This window comes from Mus pahari, chromosome 3 (genome assembly GCF_900095145.1).
Source record: "Mus pahari chromosome 3, PAHARI_EIJ_v1.1, whole genome shotgun sequence".
Lineage (NCBI taxonomy): Eukaryota > Metazoa > Chordata > Mammalia > Rodentia > Muridae > Mus > Mus pahari.
The window spans coordinates 105,736,076-105,758,975 of NC_034592.1; the positions used below are offsets into that span (position 1 = coordinate 105,736,076).

A 22,900-nucleotide genomic window follows, 5' to 3' on the forward strand; every position below is an offset into this window, starting at 1 on the left:
GAGTATCATGACCCAGCAATTCCGCGCCTAGATAAATGCCATACAGAGAGAAATGGGTGCATTGTATCAAGTAAAAGATAGACATACGAATGTTTATAGCAACTTTATTTACAATCAGCCAAACCCAGAAACAACCCAACTGTCTACCAGTAGAATGACTAAACAAACAGATACGTCTCCTTAATGAAATGCTACGCAGCAATAAAAAGGAACAAACGTCCAACATACACAATGACATGGATGAATCACAAAAGCATCAGGGGATGAGAAAGGGGCCAAGATCAAAAGTGCATTCCATATGACCCAAAGTGCAGTGACAGAAGTCACGCTAGTGGCTGCTTTCACATGAGGGAGATTCACCGGCGAAGCTTCTGGGGTGACTGGGATGTTGGAATGTTTTCTATCTTGACCAGGATGGCAGCGACTATAAGATTTATACACTTTATGCAAATATATCTCAACTGTACATATGTTACAGCTCAGCTTCTTAGGAAAATCCCAGGGAAAGAAGGAAAAGGGTCTTTGGGGGTAGAGGTAACATCTGTGTACTGCGATTGGGTGGCAGCTGATTTCCCCTAGGGTAAGAGGCTTCTAGTGCCCAAACTGCACAAACCGGGAAAGCTGTTCAGCTTCCTCTGGGGAAAGGGAGCTGAGGGGTTTGGGGTGTGTGGTAGAGACACCATTACTGCCTTGACCCTGGAGCCCAGGGAGTGCCTTCATGCTCACAGGAGGATTCACTGAAGGGTCAAGACAGCAGACACTACTGGATGACATTAGAATCTCTGGACATTTGTTCTCTGAGCCCTCTCAGAGATGGAAGGTGTGGTACAGAAGCCGGGGTGGGGGGGGTCGTGGGGTGGGGAAAGACCCAGATCCTGAGTTGAGGCAGGTGGGTTGTGCAGGCTATGTGCAGTATGTGGTTTCTGAGACAAACTCAGAGAAGATCGTCATGCTTTCCTCAAATAATTCCCGGAACAAAAGTCCATAGCAATACAGCAATTTTGTGAAGGCGAAACAGAAACAGAGACCAATCAGAGGTGATCCCCAGGGTTCTGTTCCCATCCACAGTTGTCAGAAATAGGGGCTTTCCTCTCTTCGCTATACACTGCATGACTTACTGTGACATGAGCTAGGTACTGGAGTGGCCTTGTCTACCTGCCCAGAACGGGGCTCCAGTTCCCCGGCTGTGGTCTCAAGTGACAGTAACAATGAAGAAGGAGAACAACAGACAGGACAGGGACCAAGGAGAGCAGACTCAGAAGTTCTCATAATGATGCACAAAGTGGGCCTGGTCCTGCCTGTTGATGAGCTGACAGGCCTTCTCCACATTCTTGGTCATCCCTGGAGGACCACAGCTGAAGACTCCAATCTTATGTACCTGTCCATGGAGAGACATGTGCACTGAGATGCCCCCTGCCCAGGAAGATCAGCTTCTGCAGCCTGACCACAATAATCAGACCAAGATAAGACAATTAAATAGGGTCCTAGGGTGGAAGGGGATGGACCCACCTGTGGATGGACTTCCTGCAGAGAGTTGAAGAAGAGCTCAAAGGGAGGGCGGCCGAAGTGGGTGATGGAACGCAGGCCCGTGAACAAACTCCTGTTCAGCGTCTTCTGGAAGTGCCGCTCACAGATGTACTGGCGAACGAAATGGGGGAGGGAGGCCATTGCTAGGACCAACCCTTGGCCCTGGGAGTGACCCTCCTGTCAAGCCTGGCTGGCCCTGACCTACCAGCATGGTGGTCCTGAGGTCGAACTTCTCAGCCAGCTGAGTAATGTAGATGTGCACAGACACCAGGTCCTGGTGGTCATTCTCTTCCACCTCCCGGATGATGTCAGCCAGCCACTCAAACTGCCGCTGAGTCCTTGTCACCCAGATGAAGTAGATCTGAGGACACACACTGGGGCTCAGGGCCAGCTCAGGTCTGGCTCCCCTCCCTACATTCTGAGATGCTAGAAAGCCTCAGATATCCCGTTGAGGGTGATGCTCTGGTCTTAGCCTCCAGTGGACAAAGGCCAGCAGAGATCCTTCTGGCCGCTCTCCTATCCACACGCAGGATTTGATATTTGAACTGCTGTGTGTCATGATCCCCACAGACCATGAGGTTGGAAGCCAGGAGTGCACTGCTGTGGTGGGAGGGCTCCATCGGGCCACACATTTCCTACGCAGAGTGGAGAAAGGATGCTCACCTTCTTACAGAGCATCTGACTGCCCATGGACGATTTGAAGACCAGGTCTTTGAGGATGGAGGCAAAGGGGGTGACCCCAATGCCCCCTCCTACCAGCACTGACACCTCAAACTTATGCCACTCCTGGTGGCCCTCTCCAAACGGTCCATCAAGGTACAGCTGACAGGAGAAGGAGAAGTGAGATGAGCCAACTCTGAGGCCAGAAATGGGGAAGAGTAACAGAGGTAGGGGGCAGCACACCTCAGTACTCTTTCAGACTAGCTTTGTCATGAAAGGTCCTGGGGCATCTAGTGTCAGGGTACAGGGAGCAGGGACATTCCCAGGGATGGGTACCTTTGGGTATCTGGTACAGGTCCCACCCGCTGGGGGTGAGTAGATCTCTCTGAGGCGAGTAGTCCAAGGTCCCACAGCCCGGATGTGCAGGCTGAGCGTGTCCTCGTGGGGTGCAGAGGTCAGCGTGAAGGGATGGTACTCATTGGTACCCAGATCCAGGCAGGCGATTCGCACCCACTGCCCTGATTTGTACTCAAACGTCTTGGGCCTCTGGAACTGCAAGTAGGTCACCCCTGGGGGTCAGAGTGGGAGAAGAGCCTAGATCAGAAACTGTACCCGAAGACTGAGAGGTGCCTGTTCTTTCTACACTGCTAAGGCCCAGAGGGTCTCTCTCACACAGTCACATGGTCTAGGCAGGTGGTATGCTGGGGCTCAGAGTATAGTTAGTTGAGTCTCCTCTGTTTCCTGGGTAACATAAGAGTTGGGCACCACTGCCCCAATCTCTCTCACTTCATCCTGCAGAGGGTGCAGGCTCATAGCACTGCTGAAATAACAGCCTACAGGGTGAAAGGCTCTTCAGATGCCCAGATGCCTATCAAACCTCTCCCCCCCCCCCCCGCATGGAGGGAACTTTCATGAATATCTGCATGGCTTACAAGCAACATACCTTTCCAAATCTTAGTTAGATAGTGTTTGTTGCCTGACCACAGCTGGGCCTCAGGTTTACTTATATTTGTTTTAAAAAGGAGGCTAACAAGTTTTGGAGAGTATGAAAGGCTACTTTAACTTTATCCTCATGTAACCTTAACTGAAACAAAACTGAAATGAAACTGAATTCTCTGCCATGTTAAGCCTAGAGGTTAGACGACATTACGATACCTAAATCACCTCCCGCCTCCCTCTATAGTGATATAAATCTCTACCACAGCCAATTCAGGCAAGGCAGCAGTCTGGCTGTCAGGGCTCCTTGCCGCTCTCTGCTGTGAACCAGGCTGCACGCTGAAGCCTTCCTCCCCCTGGAACGTCGTTTTTCACCTGTTCCTTCCCAGCATCGCTTCTCACTGCCTGCGGGCCTTTTTCTTTATTTTTAATTATATATATATATATATATATATATATATATATATATATATATATATATTTGTGCATGTGTAGGTGTATGCACACATGAGTGCAGGTGCCTATGAAGGACAGAAGAGGGCGCTGTATTCCCTGGAGCTGGTTATGAGCTGCCTGACATGGCTGCTGGGAGCAGAAAATGCTCTTTCAAAACTGATCAGTTACCTCCCTAGCCCCTTGTCTGCAAGTCTCATGAGGAACTAAGCATAGCCCTTCTTGGCGTGTCATTTCTATCAGAAAAATCTTCAGGGTTCAGGGTTCCTCGAGAGGCTGTCAGAGGTAGGGGTCAGGGAACCTGACAAGCCCCCACCGTGCCTGAGGAGCAGACTAGTTCTCATGCCTGGGTCAGATCAGGCTTGTACCTGATGGCAGCAGCTCCGCCTTCACCACGCTGATCTCCACCTTCTTCCGGCTCAGGCTCACCAGCTTGTCCCCTCCATAGATAATTGCCGGGACCAGGAAGTAGATGTGGAAGCTGGGTAATTGGATGAGGGCATAGCTGCCGTGGATGATGATCTGGAAACAAGGCCAGTTAGTATAGCTCCGCCCACCAGGCCCGGAGTGGCTCTTCCTTGTCAGGCATGACCCACCCAGGCATTGGCTCAGAAGGGGAAAGGGCCAGCATAGACCCCAGGGTGGGGTCACAGAGCTCCTGATCACAGTTCTTGGGCCTAATTCTCCATCTTCCCTACTTTACCACTTACCATCCCAAGTGCCCCCCTCCAAGGTTCACTCCTGCCCAGGGAAGGTACTCACCAGGATATAAAGCACAACATAGAGGTGGTGGGTCAGCCAGAAACCCCGGAAACTGCGGCGGCGGAAGTGGTGGGAGGCGAAGACATACATGATGGCCAGGACCAGGAGCAGGAGGACTCCTGTCATACCTGGGGGCGAGAGGACAGGGTCAGTGGCTATCCTCGGAACCTCATCCTGAGCTGAAACTACAACAGGACATCTCCCCACACCATTCTCTCCGACTCCCACTCTATTCCTTCAGGGCTTCAGAATAGCTTATCTGTAACATCTGGCTATTGCAGACCAGTGTGTATTCAGGAAGAGGAGAAAAGGGAGGAGATACGCAGTTGGGCTGCTCAGATCCCACACACAGCTCCACTTCCTACCTGGAACTGTCTCAAAGAACCACCAGTAGTACTTTGGGGGAAACTTGGACCTGTGGGATAAAGGCAGAAGGGGGTTTGCCACTCCCACACCACGGCCTGATGCTGCCCCCGCCCGACTCCCGAAGTCACTAGGACTCCACTAAGATGGCTATGGGATCCTTCCAAGGAAGCTAGTGTCCACTGTCACAGCTCTACCCCTCTTCCACCGCAGCTTTTCCTGCTAGTCTATCTTACGCTCTCCTCCTGCAGTCTGCAGGCCTGTGCCTGCCTCCTGGAGTACTTGGCCCATTACTTTGTGAGATTAGTGAGGGCAGGGACTTGGGTTCTGTGCACAGCAACATCAAGTGAATAACAAAAGTGTTCAACGGCTGCATCTCTCTGGAGTAGCCCTGCTTTCTGGCACTCGAATAAAACAGCCAGCACATGGTGCATAAATATTTGTTCAATGAGCGGATATCGAACTGAGATAATAAACCATGTGTCAAATGGGAAGGAGGCTCTGATGTCAGCTCCTAAGCTCCGCTCCTAAGCTCCTTTCCTGGCCAGTCGCAGACAGCTTCCTTCCTGAAGGAGAATCAATCACCTTATAGCTTCTCCACGGGGGGCAGCATTGCGCCTTCACGCACTGAGAAGCTGTGCTTCTGTGGCCATCAATTTCTTTCCTATTACAACCTTAGGCCCACCCAGAGGACCCCCCCAGGGGTGCCTCCCCCCCAGAACTGACCCATCATTCACAAAGACGTTAGGGAAGACGCAGGCCATCAGGCTGAGGGGACTGACTGAGAAAATGTACACATTGACTGCATGTCCAACACTGTGCAGAACTGAAAGAGACAGCATGTCAGAGAGACTAACCTGGACCAGCACCACTCCCAGCTCCCAACCCAGAAGCCGCATACTGGCTAGGATAACCGCAGCTATAGCAATCCAGCGATGGAAGTCCACGGCCGCATCGAAGGGGATGTAGCGGTTGAGGAAGGTCTCCCGCAAGAAGGTGATGAGGTTGCGGCACATGGTGAGCAGGATGTAGGAGAACATGAAGGAGACGCTGGCCGCCGTGCCCCGGGACAGGATGATCCCCACATAGGTGGTTTCTTCGATGTCCGTGGGTGGTGAGGCAAAGCCATAGTCTGGGGCCAGAGTTGAGGGCAGCTCAGCATTGCACACAGGACAGGACCCCGAGTCTGAGTCAGAATGCCTGGGCTCTGCTGTCCAGACCCCGAGGACTGGGAAGGGCAGCCAGAGGACTCTTCACCCCCCACTGAGGTATATGGCATACTCCCTGCCCACTGCCCACAACCTGGCACTCTTACAGTAGGCACGGTCCACAAACAGGCCTATGCAGATGGCTGAGAAGATTGTAACACACACAATGTGGCGCCGGTAGTTTTCCACAAATCGCTTGAACTGCTTGAACTTCTGGGCCAGGAAGCCACTCTGTTTTTTCTCCTGCAGTGCCTCCGTGTACAGCCGGGGAGAGGGCCCCGTTACCCTGCAGCAGTGATAGACAGGGCACTGGTGAGGAAGGGGTTCCCTCAGTACTACTCATCAGTGAAGATCTAGCAACCATGAAGGACGGGTCATAACAGTGGAAAGCAGGCACGCAGCCCCTGCAGCTACAATCTGCTCATCTGTCCTTAGGGTGCCTCAGGCCTGGAGTGGTAGGGAGCCAAAGCCCCTGAGCTACATAGGCTGTAGGAAGCAGCTAGAGTTTGGGTTGACACTGATTTTGCCAAGACAAACATCTGATCAGTGGCTGTCAGCTAACTCAGCTTCCTTTCTTTGTTTCTCTCCATGGATCTAGCCAAGGACACCATCCAGTCCCTCCCACCCCACACACCTGTTCCCAGGAGTCCGGGTGATGAACGAGACTCGACAGGCACCGCTTTTTGTAAAGATGTCCCTGGTGTCTAGAAAAGAGAACGGGAGCTCAGATTGGCTTCTCTGGAAGGGCAGAGGGTTGGATGGGAGACTGTCCTCTGGAAAGGCTGCTCAACATTTGATAGTGACTTAGTCATGTCCAGACCTGGGGCTTCAGCCCCATTTCCCTCCCTATACCCAGGGCAGACAGTGTGCATAAAGAAGAAAGAGGCCATCATCTGGAAGATTAAACTCTATGTGTCCTTTGGGAAAAAGAAAACAAGGTCCCCTGCTCTAGCCAGATACATCCCAAGCCAATGCCCATGGCGTGCCCCTCAGCTTAGTGAGCAACGTTTTACAACGTACAACTTGTCTCTGAATATCCATGCTGAGCTCCGTACTAACCACCAAGGACTCTGTTTTGAAGACTCCTCGCCTTCCACACTCACCTCCAGCTCCACCTTTGACACAGAGCTTCGTGAATTGGAGATCACTGTCGTGGTCCCGCAGCATGAAGTGGAAGTCCTCCCAGGTCAGCTCCTCCTTGTCCTGGAAGCCTGACTCCCGGAACATGGACTCAACCACCTCAGCCAGCTGGGTCTTGGACAGGCAGTTGTTGGAGATCTCAATGAAGGACCTGGGGGTGTATAGAAACAGTAGCTATCATCCAGCAAGGCCAGGCTTGGGCAGGACTCCAGATTACCTAATGTGGCCACCATCGGCCTGGGAAATGACACTGAGCGGTGTCATCCAGCCTAAAGATGACACTGAGGCTGGTGAGGTGATGGCCGCAGGCTCAGAGGATCTTGACAGCTTAGGAAAGCAGTGCCCCCTCCATAAGAGATGGAAACAAATGGGGGAGACTAACACTTGCTGCAGAGATGGGCCCAGGATACGCCACGGCCCTCTCTTGTGATGGGCTCACTGCTGACTCTCTTCTGTGGAAGCTCACCCATACCCATCCATCTCTGAGATTCCACTTTCACCATCCAAAGAGGACACTAGAATGTGGGAGGGGAGTGGCTAAAATGGCAGCTGCCTCCTTATGCCAGTACCCTAGGGCATGTGGAGTACCCACTCAGGGCCAAGTCTGGTGGCACCCACGATGACAGCTACAGTGGCGATTCTTCTTACGTTGTGCACAGGGACAAAAACAAGTGTGTGTGCAAGGTCAAGCAAGCACCATCGCCGTGCTAAGAAGCATGGTGCCATCGAGGCAAAGCAAGATGCATGCATTTTATTAGAGACTGAAAAAATGGGAGCTGCCATTGCTAATGGGACCTCCTCCCGGATTTCCTAAATGTAGCCAGGACAGGACTGCAGTGACATGCTGATGAGATACAGGCCGTAGTCATTCTTACTGTTTTAGAAGTCTATGTTAGGGACTGTAAAGTGGCTCAGTGGTTAAGAGTACTGGTTGCTCCTCCAGAAGACCCAGGTTTAGTTCCCAGCACCCACATGGCAGCTCACAACTGCCTGTAATTCCAGTTCCAGGGGATCTGACACCCTCACACAGACATATATGCAGGCAAAACACCAATACACATAAGATAGAAATAAGTAAGCAAAGTCTCCAAAGAAGAGGAAGAGGAGGAAGTGGTCTGGGTTGGGGTTGTCAGGGAAAGGAGATGTTAAGAGCAATGGGAAGGCAGAGAGACATTAAGAGAATCTGGGCTGCTGTGCTCTAGTTACCTCATATACTTCTCTTTGTCTTTTTCAGTGGACTATGTACCAAGTGCCTACATGTTAATCTCAGCATGGAAAAAAAAAAAAAAGAAGAAGAAGAAGAAGAAGCAGATTCAAGAAGTGAAGAGCCACGCCCCGTGGTGCTTGAGGCTCTGTCCTTGGGAATGAGAGCTTGAGGGTGCTCAAGGCTGATCTTTATTGACATTTTAAAACTAGAGCAATGTTTCAGTAGTTTTCCAGAGTGTGACTATGGACCCTGTTAAAGGCAGGAACCTGCCAGGCTGATGTTTTGAAGTTGGATGTCTTGAGAATTCAGGATATAGTGTGTATCATTCAACATGGATGGCCGCTCAGCCACCTTGCCTGCCCTCCTCTGAGCTGAATTGCTTTCCTGTTTAAAACATTAAGGTACCCCAGGATTGGGAAGGCCCAGCCTGTACCGCATCATGGTGAAGAACTCGTTCTTGGAGAGGAAGCCGTTCCCATCCAGGTCATACATGGTAAACATCAGGCGGGACTTATCCTCTGGGGAACCTGAGGGAGACAGGAATATAGGTCAACTCCTTGCTAACAAACTCCTGGTTCCTCAGATGCTCTGCTAGTCCCCACCCTCACCTTTCATGAAGACCACCAGGATGTCCAGGAACTCCCGGAAGGATATGTAGCCATTGCCATCCTTGTCGGCCAGAGAAAACATGGACTCCACAAACATGTCTTGGGGCTTGAGGCCTAGGGAGTCCGCAAACTCAGCTCTGCTCAGCTCACAGGTCAGAGCCTCACGCACTTGCTGGGATGAGTCCAGGGGCAGAGTCCCTGCATCAGCCTGGTTGATGTCCAGCACCTGCACTTGGGCAGTCACAGAGAGGGAGAAGAGAGGGCGGTCAGGCGAAGCTGACCTAGCTGGGATGGAAGCAGTTCAGTGACTTCATGTCTCCTCTGTGTGCAGTTCAGAAAACCCACTCCTAAACATACTGATTGGGGTCTCTACTCTCCCATAGGGGTCAACTGAATCTTTGCATGCTTTCTGCTTCTCTCTGGACATACACTCCATCCAGCAAGGATAATACTGATGGGGGAGAAAAGGGGAAAGTAAGATGCAGGGAGCAAAGTTGGGGAATGTAAAGAGAAAGAGCCTGTTCCAGAGGCAGTGGCTATTGGCTAGAGCATGACAAACAGAGTTGAGCCGATATGCTCATGCTAATTCAGATAGCACCGCCATGTGCCTGGAATCTGCATTCTATCGGTGTACAGATCATTTAAAACTAACACATCACTACCATTTGTTATGCCCGCAGTGTACCAAGTGCTTAGGCTAAACACTGTCTATAAAATGGTGATTTTCAAACGCAAGTCTATATCAGCATCACCTAGAAAGATTTGTTGAAGCTTTCTGGTTTCTACGCCCAGAGCTCCTCATTCAATCTGTTGGGGAGGATCCCAAGAACCAGCGTTTCTAGTACGTTTCCAAGTCAGCTGATGCTGCTGATCCAGAGGTACCATTAGAGAATCCATCACGCAGATGACCTCGCTGGCCCCCCTCAGCAATGCAGTGGACACAGTTTTAGTCACCGTTCATTAGATGGTGAGGTGAAGAATACAGAGACAAGAACCTATGAATTGCCTAAGGATCCAACCAAGACCATCTGTCTAACCTACAGTGGTCATCTTAATTCGCCCGCAAGAACCCATCCAGCTCAGGTTGGCTCCATCCCCTGTGTCAGGTATAACTCGTGGCACCTGAGCAAAAAGCTGTCTGAAGAAGATCTCCAAGATGCCTGCCCGCTGCTGCTTGGTCACGGCCTTTTTCAATAGCTCTTTCTCATCCACCTCAGCTATGTGGAGGCCGGGAGTGCAGCGGATACAGAGGTCTTGCAGCAGCCGCACGAAGGCACCCCGGTCCTCTTCAGAGTTAAACATCAGCACCTAGGTTGGAGAAAAGCCTCATGATGTCTGGAGCTGGCTTTTCTGATCTAGTCCTGCCTCAAAGGACCTCGGGCTGAGGGAAGAAGAGACGTCTCTTCCGTGACCGTGACCATCCCGGCTGTGGTCAGAGAGTGACCTCAGGGGGTCAAATGAGTCAGGAAGCTCCTGAGAGGAGCCTCCTTCTCCAGCATCAGCCTTCACGGGTAAGCCCTGTAGCTGAGAAGACTTGCCTATGAGAGGGTATGCCTATGGAAACAGCCCACCGAGGGAGGCAGGAGGAGCCGTACCAGGTCATACTCCTTGGGGATCTTGAGTAGCAGGGTGCGGCGTCCACCATTGCTGGACAGGATGAGGTTGACCTGCTGTGAGGGCTGCAGTTGGATGGTCCGAAGCACGGTGAACCGTCTGTCAAGGACCTGCAGACTTCTGTCTGGAAGCAGCTGGAGAGTGACTGGATAGCTCTTCTCCTTGGGGCCCGGCCACTCCATTGCTGAGCAAAGGACAATTGTGTGGTGACTCCTTTGAGCCCATGTGATTCTCTGATCTGAGCATGCAGTTCTAGTGAGCCCGGCATCCATCCCACTCTGTAACAGGTTTCTTTTCCTCAGGCCCTGGCTCCCATCCCCTCCTCCTGGTCCTCTGGCATCTCACCTGGTACCCCGTCACTGGCTGGTTGCTTCTTCAGACTCTCTTTGCCTTTCTTTAGTAGCATCTTGCGTTCTCGGTCCCGGAAATGAGCCACCACCCCAGCGACAATCAGACTCACTGAAGGGGACCAGAAGAGACTAGTGAGAAGGAAGGAGAACCCTTGCTCATAGCTTCAAGGGGACCTTCAGGTTGAGCTCCTTAGTTACCCAGGAGCTCTCTGAACCTGGCTCAAGCTATGCAAAGCAGCTAGCCCTGAAAACTAGCATGTAGTGGGGTGGTGGAGGGCAGTGGGGCGGGGTGGGAGGAGGAATGGACAGGGCCAGTCTGTGAAGAGGGGGAGGTCAGAAGAGAGGTGGGGGGGAGCTAAAGCACTTACCTAATGGAAAGCAGCAGACAGCCACGAGGGTGACACCATAGCCAGCACCACTGCCTTCGAAGTAGTCAATCACAGTAACAGGCACACACTGGGGCAAGCCTTCCGTTGTGAGTTGCTGAGGCTGTGGGCAGGGTGCACCTGAGGGATAAGTCACAGACGACTGAGTCCAAGAGTCCTTACTCCTTGAGGAAGCCTCTTCCCCAGTCTTAGGGAGAACCAATTATCTTCTCCCATTCTCAAACCTACCCCTCTGGAACTTGTTCCTCCCAAAAGACCTCCTCCATATCTAATTTCTCAGCATCCACCCCGCTCGATTGCTGGACAGGCCCAGACTATAGCATTGGAGGCAGCCCGACACAAAAAGCCCACTGCACAGCACAGATGACTCTGCCCCCATACTATTGCTTGTCGGCTCTCCCTGGATACTCACCTTCCTGCCAGAAGAAAACGTTGGGTTGCAAGGTACTGGGGTCCACGTTGGAGACAGCTACCAGTACATCCCGCAAGGTGGTGTTTCTGATTTCTGCAATCTCCTCCTCGGAGAACAGCCTAAATGGGGGGAAGGCCATTGCTGGGATAGGAAGCGGATTTCAGCCCTCCAGTGACCCCAGGCCCAAAGATTCATGTGAAGAAAGAGACTGGAGCGGATGAGAGTGTGGTAGGCCCCTGGCATCAAGACCTGGGGAGGCTGTCTAGGGCCGGACAGAGAGTCTGCAGCCCCACGCACGCTAAGGTGAAGTCTGAAGCAGGGCCCAGCCAGGCCTTACCCATTCCTAGTGTTCTCAAACCAGTAGCGATCACCATCCCGGAGCCTCACAAACTGGTCAAGAATGATGTTGCTGAATAGAGGTCCGGGGTCCCCGTGGCTCTCCAGGAGTCCACCCAGGAGCAGTTCCAACTGGGACAGGTCCTGGTTGTACAGAGCAGCTGTGGCCTCCAGCACCTGGAAGGTAAAAAGAGTGCACGAGACATCACCCACAATGTCCTCAGCAAAAGTGCAACACCGAGAGTAACTACCGCATACATTCTTAGCCGATCGAGTGAGTTCATCTGCGTAGAGGTATTTGGAACAGCGCTGCCATTGAAAGTTTCGGCTACCATTATCTTGTGCATGTATTGTGTGGGGGTACATGTTTCTGTACATGAGTATGTGTGGTATGTGTGCATGTAGATGCCACTGGTTGACACAGGGAGTCTTCCTTAATCACTCTCTACCATGTTCTTTGGAACAGGGTCTCTCCCTAAACCTGGGTATCACTGTTTTGGCTGGGTTGGCTGTCGAGTAAGGGTCAGGAGTCCTCCCATCTCTGCCCCCCTAGAACTGGGATCCCGAAAACATCTCAGACTTCTATGTAGGTGCTGAATATTCAAATTCAGGTCCCCGTGTTTGTGTGACAAGCATGTTACCAACTGAACCATCTCCTCTCCCCAACTGTCATTGTTATTGTATTGTTATTATTCTTATTATGTATATTAACCTGGGGTTCTACTTGGGGATTGAGAGCACTCCAGTTCTTAGGAGGCTCCAGTCCCAAGGCCAGCAGAGCCTGGCTATAACTGGGCAGCCCCATATCCCGGCCACGCTGGATACTGCTAGCCACGTAGTCTGTGCGAGAGAATCTCTCTGGGCCAGGCCAGTAATCTGAAAAGAGACCAGACTTTTAGTCAGTTATCCCAATCCCCCGTGCATTGAAGCCTTACAGGCAGCTGTCTAGAGCTCTTCTCAGCCACCGCACTCATCATACATGACATCAGTGACCTAGTTGGCTGTGGAGCCCATGTCACCATGTGTGGTCAGGGAGCACTTTTTCTAAAGAGGTTTTCTAAGACTCAAGATAATTATTGATACCAGCCAGAAATTCCATTCTCTGCATGTCCCAACTTTAAAACACAACTAGATGAGAACCCTTAAGACCTAAGTAAACACCAGAGAGGGTGTTGGATTGCTAGACCGCCCCTATGCCCACCATGTTTGGGCATAGTCAAAACAAAAGCAACACAGCCGGGCGTGGTGGCGCATGCCTTTAATCCCAGCACTTGGGAGGCAGAGGCAGGCGGATTTCTGAGTTCGAGGCCAGCCTGGTCTACAGAGAGAGTTCCAGGACAGCCAGGACTACCCAGAGAAACCCTGTCTCGAAAAACCAAAAAAAATAAAATAAAATAAAATAAAATAAAAGCAACACAAACACAAAACTATAATTGAGATGGGGAGCTCAAATTTCAATTTCTTCTGACATTTATTTGAAGTCTGAGTGTAGCTCTGTGTGTCTGTACCAGGGATACCCCAGGGCTGCTTGTTGACTAACTCAGAAGGATCCTCAGACTTCCAGGCTCTCACACCCCACCCTAGGAGCTCACCTCTCAGGTCTTCAATCACTATCCTGTCCTCCAGCTCTGAGATCTGGGAAGCCATTCCCAGCAGCAGCTGATCTACATCTTGAGCAGTCTTCAGATTGGGGTTCTGGAAGTAAACACGACACTCAAGATTTTGACCCTGGACCAGTAGCCCCTCAGGAAAACGGACCCCTCCCCCATGCACTCTCAGACCTACATTTATATTCTCTCTCTCTCTCTCTCTCTCTCTCTCTCTCTCTCTCTCTCTCTCCTCTTCTGCCCCTCCCTTCCCCCCCTTCTCCCCAGCCTTCTTCCTCTCCTTTCCTCCCTCTATCTTGGTAGATTGCTGGAGCACCGGGGATCCAGCAGTAGTCCTGCCTGAGCTTCCCAAGAGCTAGGATAGCATACACATTGCCCATGCCCAGCCATTTCCAGCTCTCGTGAACAATTCTCCCCAGATAATTTTCTCTGCCTTCTACTCCCTACTTGAAGCACTGCTGCTCAGAAGCCAAGCTGTTACTTTTCCAACCATTTATGCTTTGACTTTGACTCCACCCCCACTCTCTGATCCCCCGATCTCACGCTTACCTCCCGAATCCAGTAGCTGTTGCAGACCCTGAGAGCCGGAGAGCTGTCGGAACCTTCCTTCGGGAATTTCCGGAAATGACAGTTGGAGTCTCTGACATTGGGTGACAAAAATACAATGAGGGACTTGGGGGCGGAAGCTAAGGTGGTGAGTGAGGTGAGTGTTTCTCAGGGCTGGACAAGAGTGAAGGATGACTTGTGAGTTTTCCTGAACATTGGCTTGGGTTTACAGATAGAGTGATCTCTATGGTGGGAGGTCAGAAGGCACCCCAGCTGCCAGACAGACACACCTCACATGCATCAACCAAGATTCTTCTATTAGAGCTGGGAGATTTCCTATGGATCCCAAACTTCCCACCCCAGGATCCTGCTTCAGCACCCCCTCAACAATTCTGCTTCTCTTCCTAATGAAACTATAGAGGGATGCAAGCCCCTAGCTCCAAGCCCACTCAAAACCCCTTACCTCCAATATTGTGCATCTCCAACCAGCAGCCCTTCCCTTACCTCATGTAGACCCCAGGGGGCACCATAGTAGAGAGGAACTGCTCAGAGGCCACCACAAACTCCGGGGAGATGCTGGGGTCCATGAAAGGGCGGTACCCTGCATCAAGATAGTGCCTTACCTCACACCCTGGCATCACACAATCTAACTTTCTTTTGTCTGTGGATCTTCCACTTAGGTCTCCCCACCTTCCACAACTCCTCCTCATTACCTGAATACTCTGGAGGAGTTTTCTGCAGGAAGCTGGGTAGCCATTGGTATAGAGCAATGTTCTGAGGGTTAGAGAAGGGAGAGGAGAGGTTGGGCTGAGCCTTTGGGGAAGGAAGACTTGGGTGCAGAGATGAGGACCAGGGAAGGCTAGTTGTAGGGGAAGGAGGGGCAGGCAATTAAATTACAATCACAAGCAAATTCACCCATGTAAATATTCACAGGGGCTGCGATATATATATTCCCATTAGCCCTTCTGGTAATAAGGGCCACAACTAGGGAGGTGAGGGGCATTATCCAGTTCTGGGAAAGCTTTCCTGGGGGAGCCGAGTCTCTCTGGACCTTGCTCACATCATGCGAGAAAAGGCATAAAAAACCCAACAGCATCAAGTGCTAGATGCTACAAAGAATTTGTTGAGAAGAGAGAGAGACGTTAAGTAATGATAAAACCCCAAATAATCTGGCGTAAATAAAGGGTTTCCTCTCTAAAATGCACTGTAGTTTTTCCTACACATTACCTCTCCCCAAAGAAGGGCCTTCCTAAAAAGGAGTATAAAGGGAAGAGGCGTTGTCCAGGCCCCTGGAAGCTTTGTTGGGGGTACAGAGTCTCTCTGGACCCTACACACAGGTGGACTCCCAACAGGCAGGCAGCACGACTCACCTGGTAGGTGGCAATGACCCTCTTGCGGGCATGCTGGAACAGCTCCTCATCCCCCCAGTGCGGATGCTCCTGAGCCAGCTTCCTGGCACACAGGTTGTGGTAGCGAAACCACAACAAGCCCAGAGCCTGCAGAAAGGGTTCCCTGTTCCCGCGCTGAGCCCCGAAGGCTGCATCCATGTGGGAAAGCAGGGCAGGAGATGGACAACAGCTTGAGTCAGGGGAGCCCAGACCCACAGGCTGTCCCCCTCCTCCAGTACAGGGCCCCCAAACAGCCTGGTGCCTCTAACCCTACCCCTCCTGCCAGGACCCCGCAGCCTCACCATAAACCCCCTGTGACCCTCCCTGCCCCGTGGAGGGGTCTGGCGCCATCCACATGAGCAGAGAGCTCTGGGAGTTCCGCGGGAAAGCAGGGTCAGGCCCAGAAGCCAGCTGTCCTCCAGAGAAGCTCCTCAGAGTGTCACTCCAGGAATGAGAGGAGCCATAGATGGCGCTGCCATCCAGCCAGCCGGTCACCTGGTTGCTCTGCAGGGATGAGCAGAGTCAGGAGGACCAGGCAAGTCCTTGCTGGTGGGGAGAGCCTCACCGCGTCTGGCCTCCCCAGCCAGACCCCAGGCCTCCAGCGGATCCAACCTCAGACCCCTTCCCGCCTCTCTGCCCTCCTGCCTTTGGCCGCCTGGCCTCACCTGGTCCCGGGGGTTGCTGGGGCTCTGTCCGGTCTTGGGGTCCCAGCGGCTCCTCTGAAAGGGCAGCACCACGTTCCCGCGCTTGTCAGGGTCGAACACCGGGTCCCCANGCGGGATGTAAATGTTGAGGAACTCTGCGGGGCAGCCTGGTGTTTCCACACTCACCAGGTCTGAGAGCACGTGGTAGCCTGGGTTAAGAGAGCAAAGTGGTGGGTAAATCACCGGGTCCCGCTCTCCTTAAGACCAGAAAAGCCTCTGAAATATCAAGGCACAGAGGTCAGAGCACAAACTTCAAAGCTGTCTCTTCAGTTTATCCCCCGCGAGACTCGATCTTCTAATATGCAAATAAAATGTAGCATCCCCTCGTGAACATGCCAATATCGTTGCGGGGGGCGGGGGCGGGGCGATAAGATTCGAAAAACAAGCTCCCTTCACCTCTGTGTGGCAGTCATTAGAGTTTTGAGGAGAGCAATGATCAGGGCATCAGTTTCTGAGAGTTCTAGTGGGGACCCAATGCACTTGTTGGTTTGGAGTAAGGTGTAAGAGAAAGATCCCCACATCACATCCAAGCCCTCAAAGATGATAGCAGAAGCATTTCTTGGAAAGTTCTTTTTCTGCAAGTTGCGGTGGTCCTTTCCCTGGACACTCAGCAAGCTTCAGACCCACCCTGGTTTCCTGTTTCTATACTCACCAAAGAAGACCCCCAGCACTGTGCGGTTGTGGACCGAGGGTAACCCTGCTTTGCCCTTGGTGACAGCATCGCTTAGCCGGCGAGGGTTGGGCAGTAACGGCTCCTCCAGAGCCTGATAAACACCGTCAGCATAATTAGCTGGTATTAGGCGACGCAGCTGTGAGCCTGGAGCGTGCAGAGAGTTGAGCTGGATCAAACGCTCTGGGTCCCCAAAAAGCCCCAAACGCCCCTTCCCATTTCCTACCCCAGGAATGCATAAGAATGTGGTGAGAACGCAATCCCGCCGGCCTCCCGGCTTCTCTCCCCACACTCCAACTGCACGCCCTCCCTGCAGAGCCCCGGGCTTACCAGCAGCACCGCGCTGGTGGTACTTCAGATTATTAAACCAGCCGTCGTAGCGCTGCACTTCCCAGGGCAGTGAGGGTGCGTCCTGGCCACCTGTGGGAGCAGAGAGCCTCCCACTTAACATTAACCTCCCAGAAACCCCTGCATGACCCGATGGACTTAGGCTCCTTCCTCAGCTGGCTAACTTCTGCCAATGAACTCTATCTCCAATCCTTTCGCCGCTGGACCGAGGCGGTCAGAAGTCTTCCATCTCACTAGCCCAATAAGAGATGGATCAACCCTTCCAGCTTCCAGGCGCCATCTGCCCTCCCCTCTCTTTACACACTCCTATGGGGCACTGGCTAGCCCCTTCAGCAAGAGGCCCCTACTACGTACCTGCTGGGCCCAGGGGTCCAGTCAGCAGAGCGCCCAGGAGAACTAGTGTCTTGAGGCTTGTTGGAGGCATGCTGTCCTTGATCCCCCCGGCGGTGGGAGGTAGTGTGTGAAGAACACACACTCCCACGGCTGGTACTGGGAGAAGAGCAGAGAGGTACTACTCAGGTCCCACATCTTCAAGACGCGCTTTCTGGCATTAAGACAGTCTGCCACCCTAACCCTGTCTGATGCTGATTTCAAGTACGTGAACAACCTGGGCAAGGGTACAGCGGGACTGTCGCCAGGGTTGTTCTAAAACCTAGTCCTCTCAGCCCAATTTTCCATATACTGCTTCTCCAGGAGGAGGATAGAAAAGGGAGAGAAGCTAGGGACCCGCAGCCAACCTCATCCTCTTCTAGGGTGAATGTGCGTTCAAAGGGGAGAGAGGAGCTAGGAGACCCAACCTCTGGTGTAAGACTCCGGTCCGGTTCAACAGTCTTCCGCGCGCTCTTGGAGATTTTGTTTCCTTGCTCCGCTCTCCGGCCGCACTCTTGGCGCCCGCTGCTCCGAGAATCTTCGCTCTTCCTGGATGCTCGTTCACCCTTCGCTCTGCGTCCTGCCTCTCGCAGGTGTCGGCTCGCGTCACCGCTGCAGGTGTAAAAGTGTGTGAATCAGAGGTTTGCGGGTCGAGTTAAGGACAGGATTTCCGTTATTTGCATGTCTCCGCCCCTTCGTTTGCATGATCTCATCCAGACAGGACCCTGCTACCTGGTTTGGACACCGCCCCTGCTTGCTGCCCACGCTCCTATAAAAGGGGGGGTCTGCGTTTCTTTGTGAACACTGAGCGAAGTCGCAGAGCCCAGAAAGAGTTTCGGGACATCACGCCTCTGCGCTTCTTAGGAGAGCCGCAGGGCTCGGACTTTTTATCACTCATCCCAGCTCCCTGCCTGCGAACAGTTCTCGAACTTCTTGCAGGATGACTGCGTGGGACGGGGTGCTACCGTTTTACCCCCAGCCCAGGCATGCCGTCAGCTTCAGCGTACCGCTGCTCATTGTTATCCTGGTGTTCTTGTCCTTGACTGCTAGCTTCCTGTTCATCTTGCCTGGAATCCGTGGGCACTCGGTAAGGGGTTACTCAAAGCTCTCCTTAGAGGGATTCTAGAAGAAGCCCATTTCGAGGGGGGTTAAGAGTGTGATATGGAGAGAGTTTCTTGGAGAGTCAGGACAGAGGAGACTAAGGAAGAGTCTCCGAGGATCAGCAGGAGCAAATCCAGAAGTCTGGTGCAGTAAGCGACTCTTCTGAGGAAGAGGTTCCCCGGTCCAGGACATCCGGGAAAGAGACTCCAGCTGCCTTCTTTTGGAAGCTGCAGCAGCAGTGGGAACCAACCCAGTATATTTAGGATTAAGACTAGGCTTCGGGTGCAGCCAGGACACACACACACACACACACACACACACACACACACACACACGCCTCTTAATGCCTTAGCCCCTCTGTCCTGTGCTTTGGACAATGACCAGGAGAATGGGAACTTCTGTGCTTTCCTTACTGTGTTGAGTTAAAGACTCAGAGAGTTTCACAGAGGATTCAAACGTGTAACAAGCAAGAGAAATCTCCATGCTCCCAGCCTCCAAGTCCTGAACTACAAGGTTACAAGTCTGAGAAGACCTTTTCCTGTTGATCTTGCTTGGTTTGGAGGAGCTGGCAGGTCTAGAAAAATCCTCAGTCCCTCTCTTTTAATTGACTACCAGGGGCCCAGGGCCTCCCTCTTCTGGGAGAGGTGACCCCTGTCCGCCTGGCACTTTTGAATTCACTGAGCCTCACCAAGCAGTGATTGAGTTAGAGGCAGAGAGCCGGCGCCAGACAGCTGGGGGTATAAAGGTAGTCGGAGAGTGCCAGGCGAGGTAGACCTGAAAGTAGGCGAGGGGAAATGGTCAGGGAAGCACATGCCCAGAAAATATCAGAAATGTCATTGGCGGAGAGGAACTTGAAGGGAAAGCATCATCTTCAAAAGGTCAGAAATGAAGTGGAGTGGGGTCAAGGGAGGCATTGAGGATGGGCTCAATGGGCAGTACCCAAGCCTGATCTAGTATGTATCTTTTCCTACAGCGCTGGTTCTGGTTGGTCAGAGTTCTTCTTAGCCTGTTCATAGGTGCCGAAATTGTGGGTGAGTGGACTGGGTAACTTGGGGGAGGGGGCGTGGAGTAGGGAGGGAGAGGCACTGAGAATCTGGGAGCTTTGCCGCCCCTCTTCTACTTCGTACCTATTTCTAGCACCCCTATCTGTTCTCTTTCGTGGGCTTTTCCATTTGTTTTGAGAGTCTCTCACTAAGTAGCCCAGGCTGACCTTGAAAAGTGTTTATTTGCCCAGGTATCCCCCTGCCTCCGCCACAGTACTTGCCCACTGTTCTGCCCTTACTGTGTTATTACACCAGGCTTCTAGACGTTCGTTAGTCTTCCCATTCCCATCACCAAGCCTCTAGTTTTCGTCTCCCCACTTCCACCCCCACCCACATGTCACTGTGTGCATCCCCCCCTCTAGCCGTGCACTTCAGTGGAGACTGGTTTGTGGGAAGAGTGTGGACCAATACATCCTACAAAGCCTTCAGTCCATCCCGTGTTCAAGTCCATGTCGGTCTGCACGTGGGGCTGGAGGGCGTTAATATTACACTCAGAGGTAAGGAGGTTGGGGCAAAGTGGGCTCTTGGTGGGGTGGGGGAGGCAGGAGATCCTGTGGTTAGGAACTGAGCGACAAGAGATGTTAAGCACTGATTCTCATCCTGTGGGTTGTGATTCCTACCACCATTGCACAGGTGTTATCTAAGACCAGCAGAAGACGCAGACCTTCACATTCCTAGCAGTAACGAAATTACAGTTAGGAAGTAGCAACAAAAATAATTTTATGGTTGGGGGGGTCACCACACCATGAGGAACTGTATTAAAGGGTCATGGTATTAGGAAGGTTGAGAGCCACTGTATTAGATAGAGGGCCCTTTCAGAAATCCCTCGGGTTCAGAAAGCCTTTGATTTAACTTTGCGTTTCCCGGTACCACTACCTAGCCTTTCTCTTTCCTGACAGTCGCCCCACCCTTAGTTCCCTATCTGAAACTCTTAGTTTCCGGGTCCCTGGCCTTGCACAGAGCCATGACCCCCCACGGCTTCCCCCGCAGGAACACCGACGCAGCAGCTGAACGAGACCATTGACTACAATGAGCGTTTCACTTGGCGTCTGGGCGAAGACTACATCAAGGAGTATGTCCGTGCCCTGGAGAAGGGACTGCCGGACCCAGTGCTATACCTGGCAGAGAAGTTCACACCGAGCAGTCCTTGCGGGCTGTACCACCAATATCGCCTGGCCGGTCACTACGCTGGGGCAACACTGTGGTGAGCCAGTGATGGAGATGGGGCAGGGTTCATGTATCATGCAGTTCCAGCTCATGAGAGCGCGGTCTCCGGAGCTGGAACTGCAGCCTCGCGGGCAGCGTTGGCTGGCAATCTGCAAAACCCATGGGAATTCACGTCCCAGCTATAGGAGGGGGGGAGGCCGAGGGGCTGGGAGGGGAGGCTCAGGAATCAGCTCTCCCAGGGGGTTCCCCTACACCTCCAGCAGTCTAAGTCAGGGAACTCCGCTCATGGAGAGCTGCCTTGGTCCCTTGCAGGGTGGCGTTCTGCTTCTGGATCATCGCCAATGCGCTGCTCTCCATGCCCGCCCCGCTCTACGGAGGCCTGGCTCTGCTCACCACCGGTGCCTTCACGCTCTTCGGCGTCTTCGCCTTCGCCTCGATCTCCAGCGTGCCGCTCTGCCACTTCCGCCTGGGCTCCGCCGTCCTCACGCCTTACTACAGCGCCTCCTTTTGGCTCACGCTGGCCACTGGTGAGTACTGACGGATGCTTACAGGTGGGTGATGGGGTGTGTCTGGGATGGGCGCTCTCCGGTTTACAGAATGGGTTCCCTTATTTAGTATGTTCGTCTCCGTAGCAGGCAGAAGGTGGGCAGACACTGTTATTTTACGGTTGAGAAGAGCTAGCTCGGAAGGGTTCAGTATCTTGCCCCGGTTTGCATGAGAACTCGTGCATAGTGTAATACCTGTCAGTTCTTTCTGAGGGTTGTGCGTGTAGGAAAGTCCAGGGATGGGCTCCAAATCCTGGCAAGGAGCGCCTGCATCCCTGACTCCCTCCCTCTGTCTTTCGTCCCTCCGGTGCAGGCATCCTGAGCCTCCTCCTCGGAGGGGCGGTGGTGATTCTCCACTACACTCGGCCCAGCGCCCTTCGCTCCTTTCTGGATCTAAGTGTCAAAGACTGTAGCAATCAGGCTAAAGGAAACTCACCTCTCATCCTCAACAACCCGCAACACGAACAGTTTAAGACTCCAGAATTAAATATTACCTCTGTCTTGTGAAAAGAACTAACTCCGGATTTCTATCCTTCCTTGGGATCCCGTAGACCTGAAGACTGTGTTAAGAGGGCGTGCCTGGAGCATAGCTGAGTCTGGAGAACTGCTTGTCCATGGAGGACAACAAGGGGGCACCCCGATGGACCTTTGCTCTAGAGAATAGCTATCTCAGGAGAACTGTAAATAAACATTTTTGGTTTTGTTTTTTCAAAATTCCCCTGCCCATCTATTTCCTTGGCTTCTCTCGACCCTTGGAGCTACAACCTTGAGAAACTTCTCTAGGCTTAGGAAGAACCTAGTACTGTATGTACATTCAGGTGCCGAGAAGCCGGAGAAACGCAGTAGGGCGCTGGGAGAGGTGCGCCCTCTAGTGAGATCTGAGAGGAACTGGCAGGCATCTGCATCTTCGTGCTCCAAGGGGTGGTGGATTGCATTCTACCCGAATCTTTACTAAGCCACCCTGAATGTATTGGGGAAGATTAGGATTTTGGCATTCGTTCGCAAATTCTTTCCGGGTGTCTTCTTTTATGTTTTTATTTGAGAGATAAGAGAGAGGTCAACAAGGCATAAAAATATAAATCCTGGGGTCTGGAGAAATGGTTCAGTGGTAGAACACTAGCTGCCCTTTCAGGGTATTGGTATTGAGGTCTTTGTACCCACGTGGCCAGTTCGTGTAACTCCAGTTCCAGGGCATGTCTGCTATGCCCCCTCCTGGCCTCTGCAGGCACTGCATGCAAGTGGTTCACAGACATACATTCAGGCAAAATACTTACATACATTATATCTACTCTGGGACTTTTTTTTTAAATAAAAGGTTTTTCCCGCAAGTTCTATAATCTTACGTAGCATATTTTGGGACTAAAGGTCAAAGAGAGTGTGGCACACAGCCAGTTCATGTTAAAACTGGAATGCGGGGGCTGGAGAGATGGCTTAGTGGTTAAGAGCACCG

General features: G+C 52.3%; 2 protein-coding genes across 2 annotated transcripts; one reads left to right on the forward strand and one right to left on the reverse strand.

Moving 5' to 3' along the window:
- Nucleotides 1-1,255: 1,255 nt before the first annotated feature.
- On the reverse strand, nt 1,256-17,649 carry Duox2 (dual oxidase 2). The gene is made up of 32 exons (XM_021194191.1): nt 17,580-17,649; nt 17,208-17,297; nt 16,860-17,024; nt 16,169-16,356; nt 15,806-16,007; nt 15,486-15,652; nt 14,829-14,889; nt 14,620-14,716; nt 14,119-14,209; nt 13,555-13,657; nt 12,675-12,838; nt 11,964-12,139; nt 11,627-11,745; nt 11,197-11,334; nt 10,824-10,937; nt 10,460-10,662; nt 9,987-10,172; nt 8,865-9,090; nt 8,690-8,783; nt 7,013-7,200; nt 6,544-6,613; nt 6,017-6,195; nt 5,603-5,833; nt 5,428-5,527; nt 4,704-4,753; nt 4,339-4,466; nt 3,945-4,098; nt 2,524-2,756; nt 2,191-2,349; nt 1,733-1,888; nt 1,510-1,638; nt 1,256-1,378 (listed from the first exon to the last, which is right to left on the reverse strand). Exons 1-32 carry the CDS (start codon nt 17,647-17,649, stop codon nt 1,256-1,258), a joined length of 4,554 nt encoding a protein of 1,517 aa, XP_021049850.1.
- Nucleotides 17,650-18,393: 744 nt separating this feature from the next.
- On the forward strand, nt 18,394-22,159 carry Duoxa2 (dual oxidase maturation factor 2). Its single transcript, XM_021194735.1, has 6 exons — nt 18,394-18,681; nt 19,669-19,726; nt 20,101-20,235; nt 20,729-20,942; nt 21,218-21,432; nt 21,764-22,159. Exons 1-6 carry the CDS (start codon nt 18,535-18,537, stop codon nt 21,955-21,957), a joined length of 963 nt encoding a protein of 320 aa, XP_021050394.1. The 5' UTR covers nt 18,394-18,534; the 3' UTR covers nt 21,958-22,159.
- The last annotated feature ends 741 nt before the right edge of the window (nt 22,160-22,900 follow it).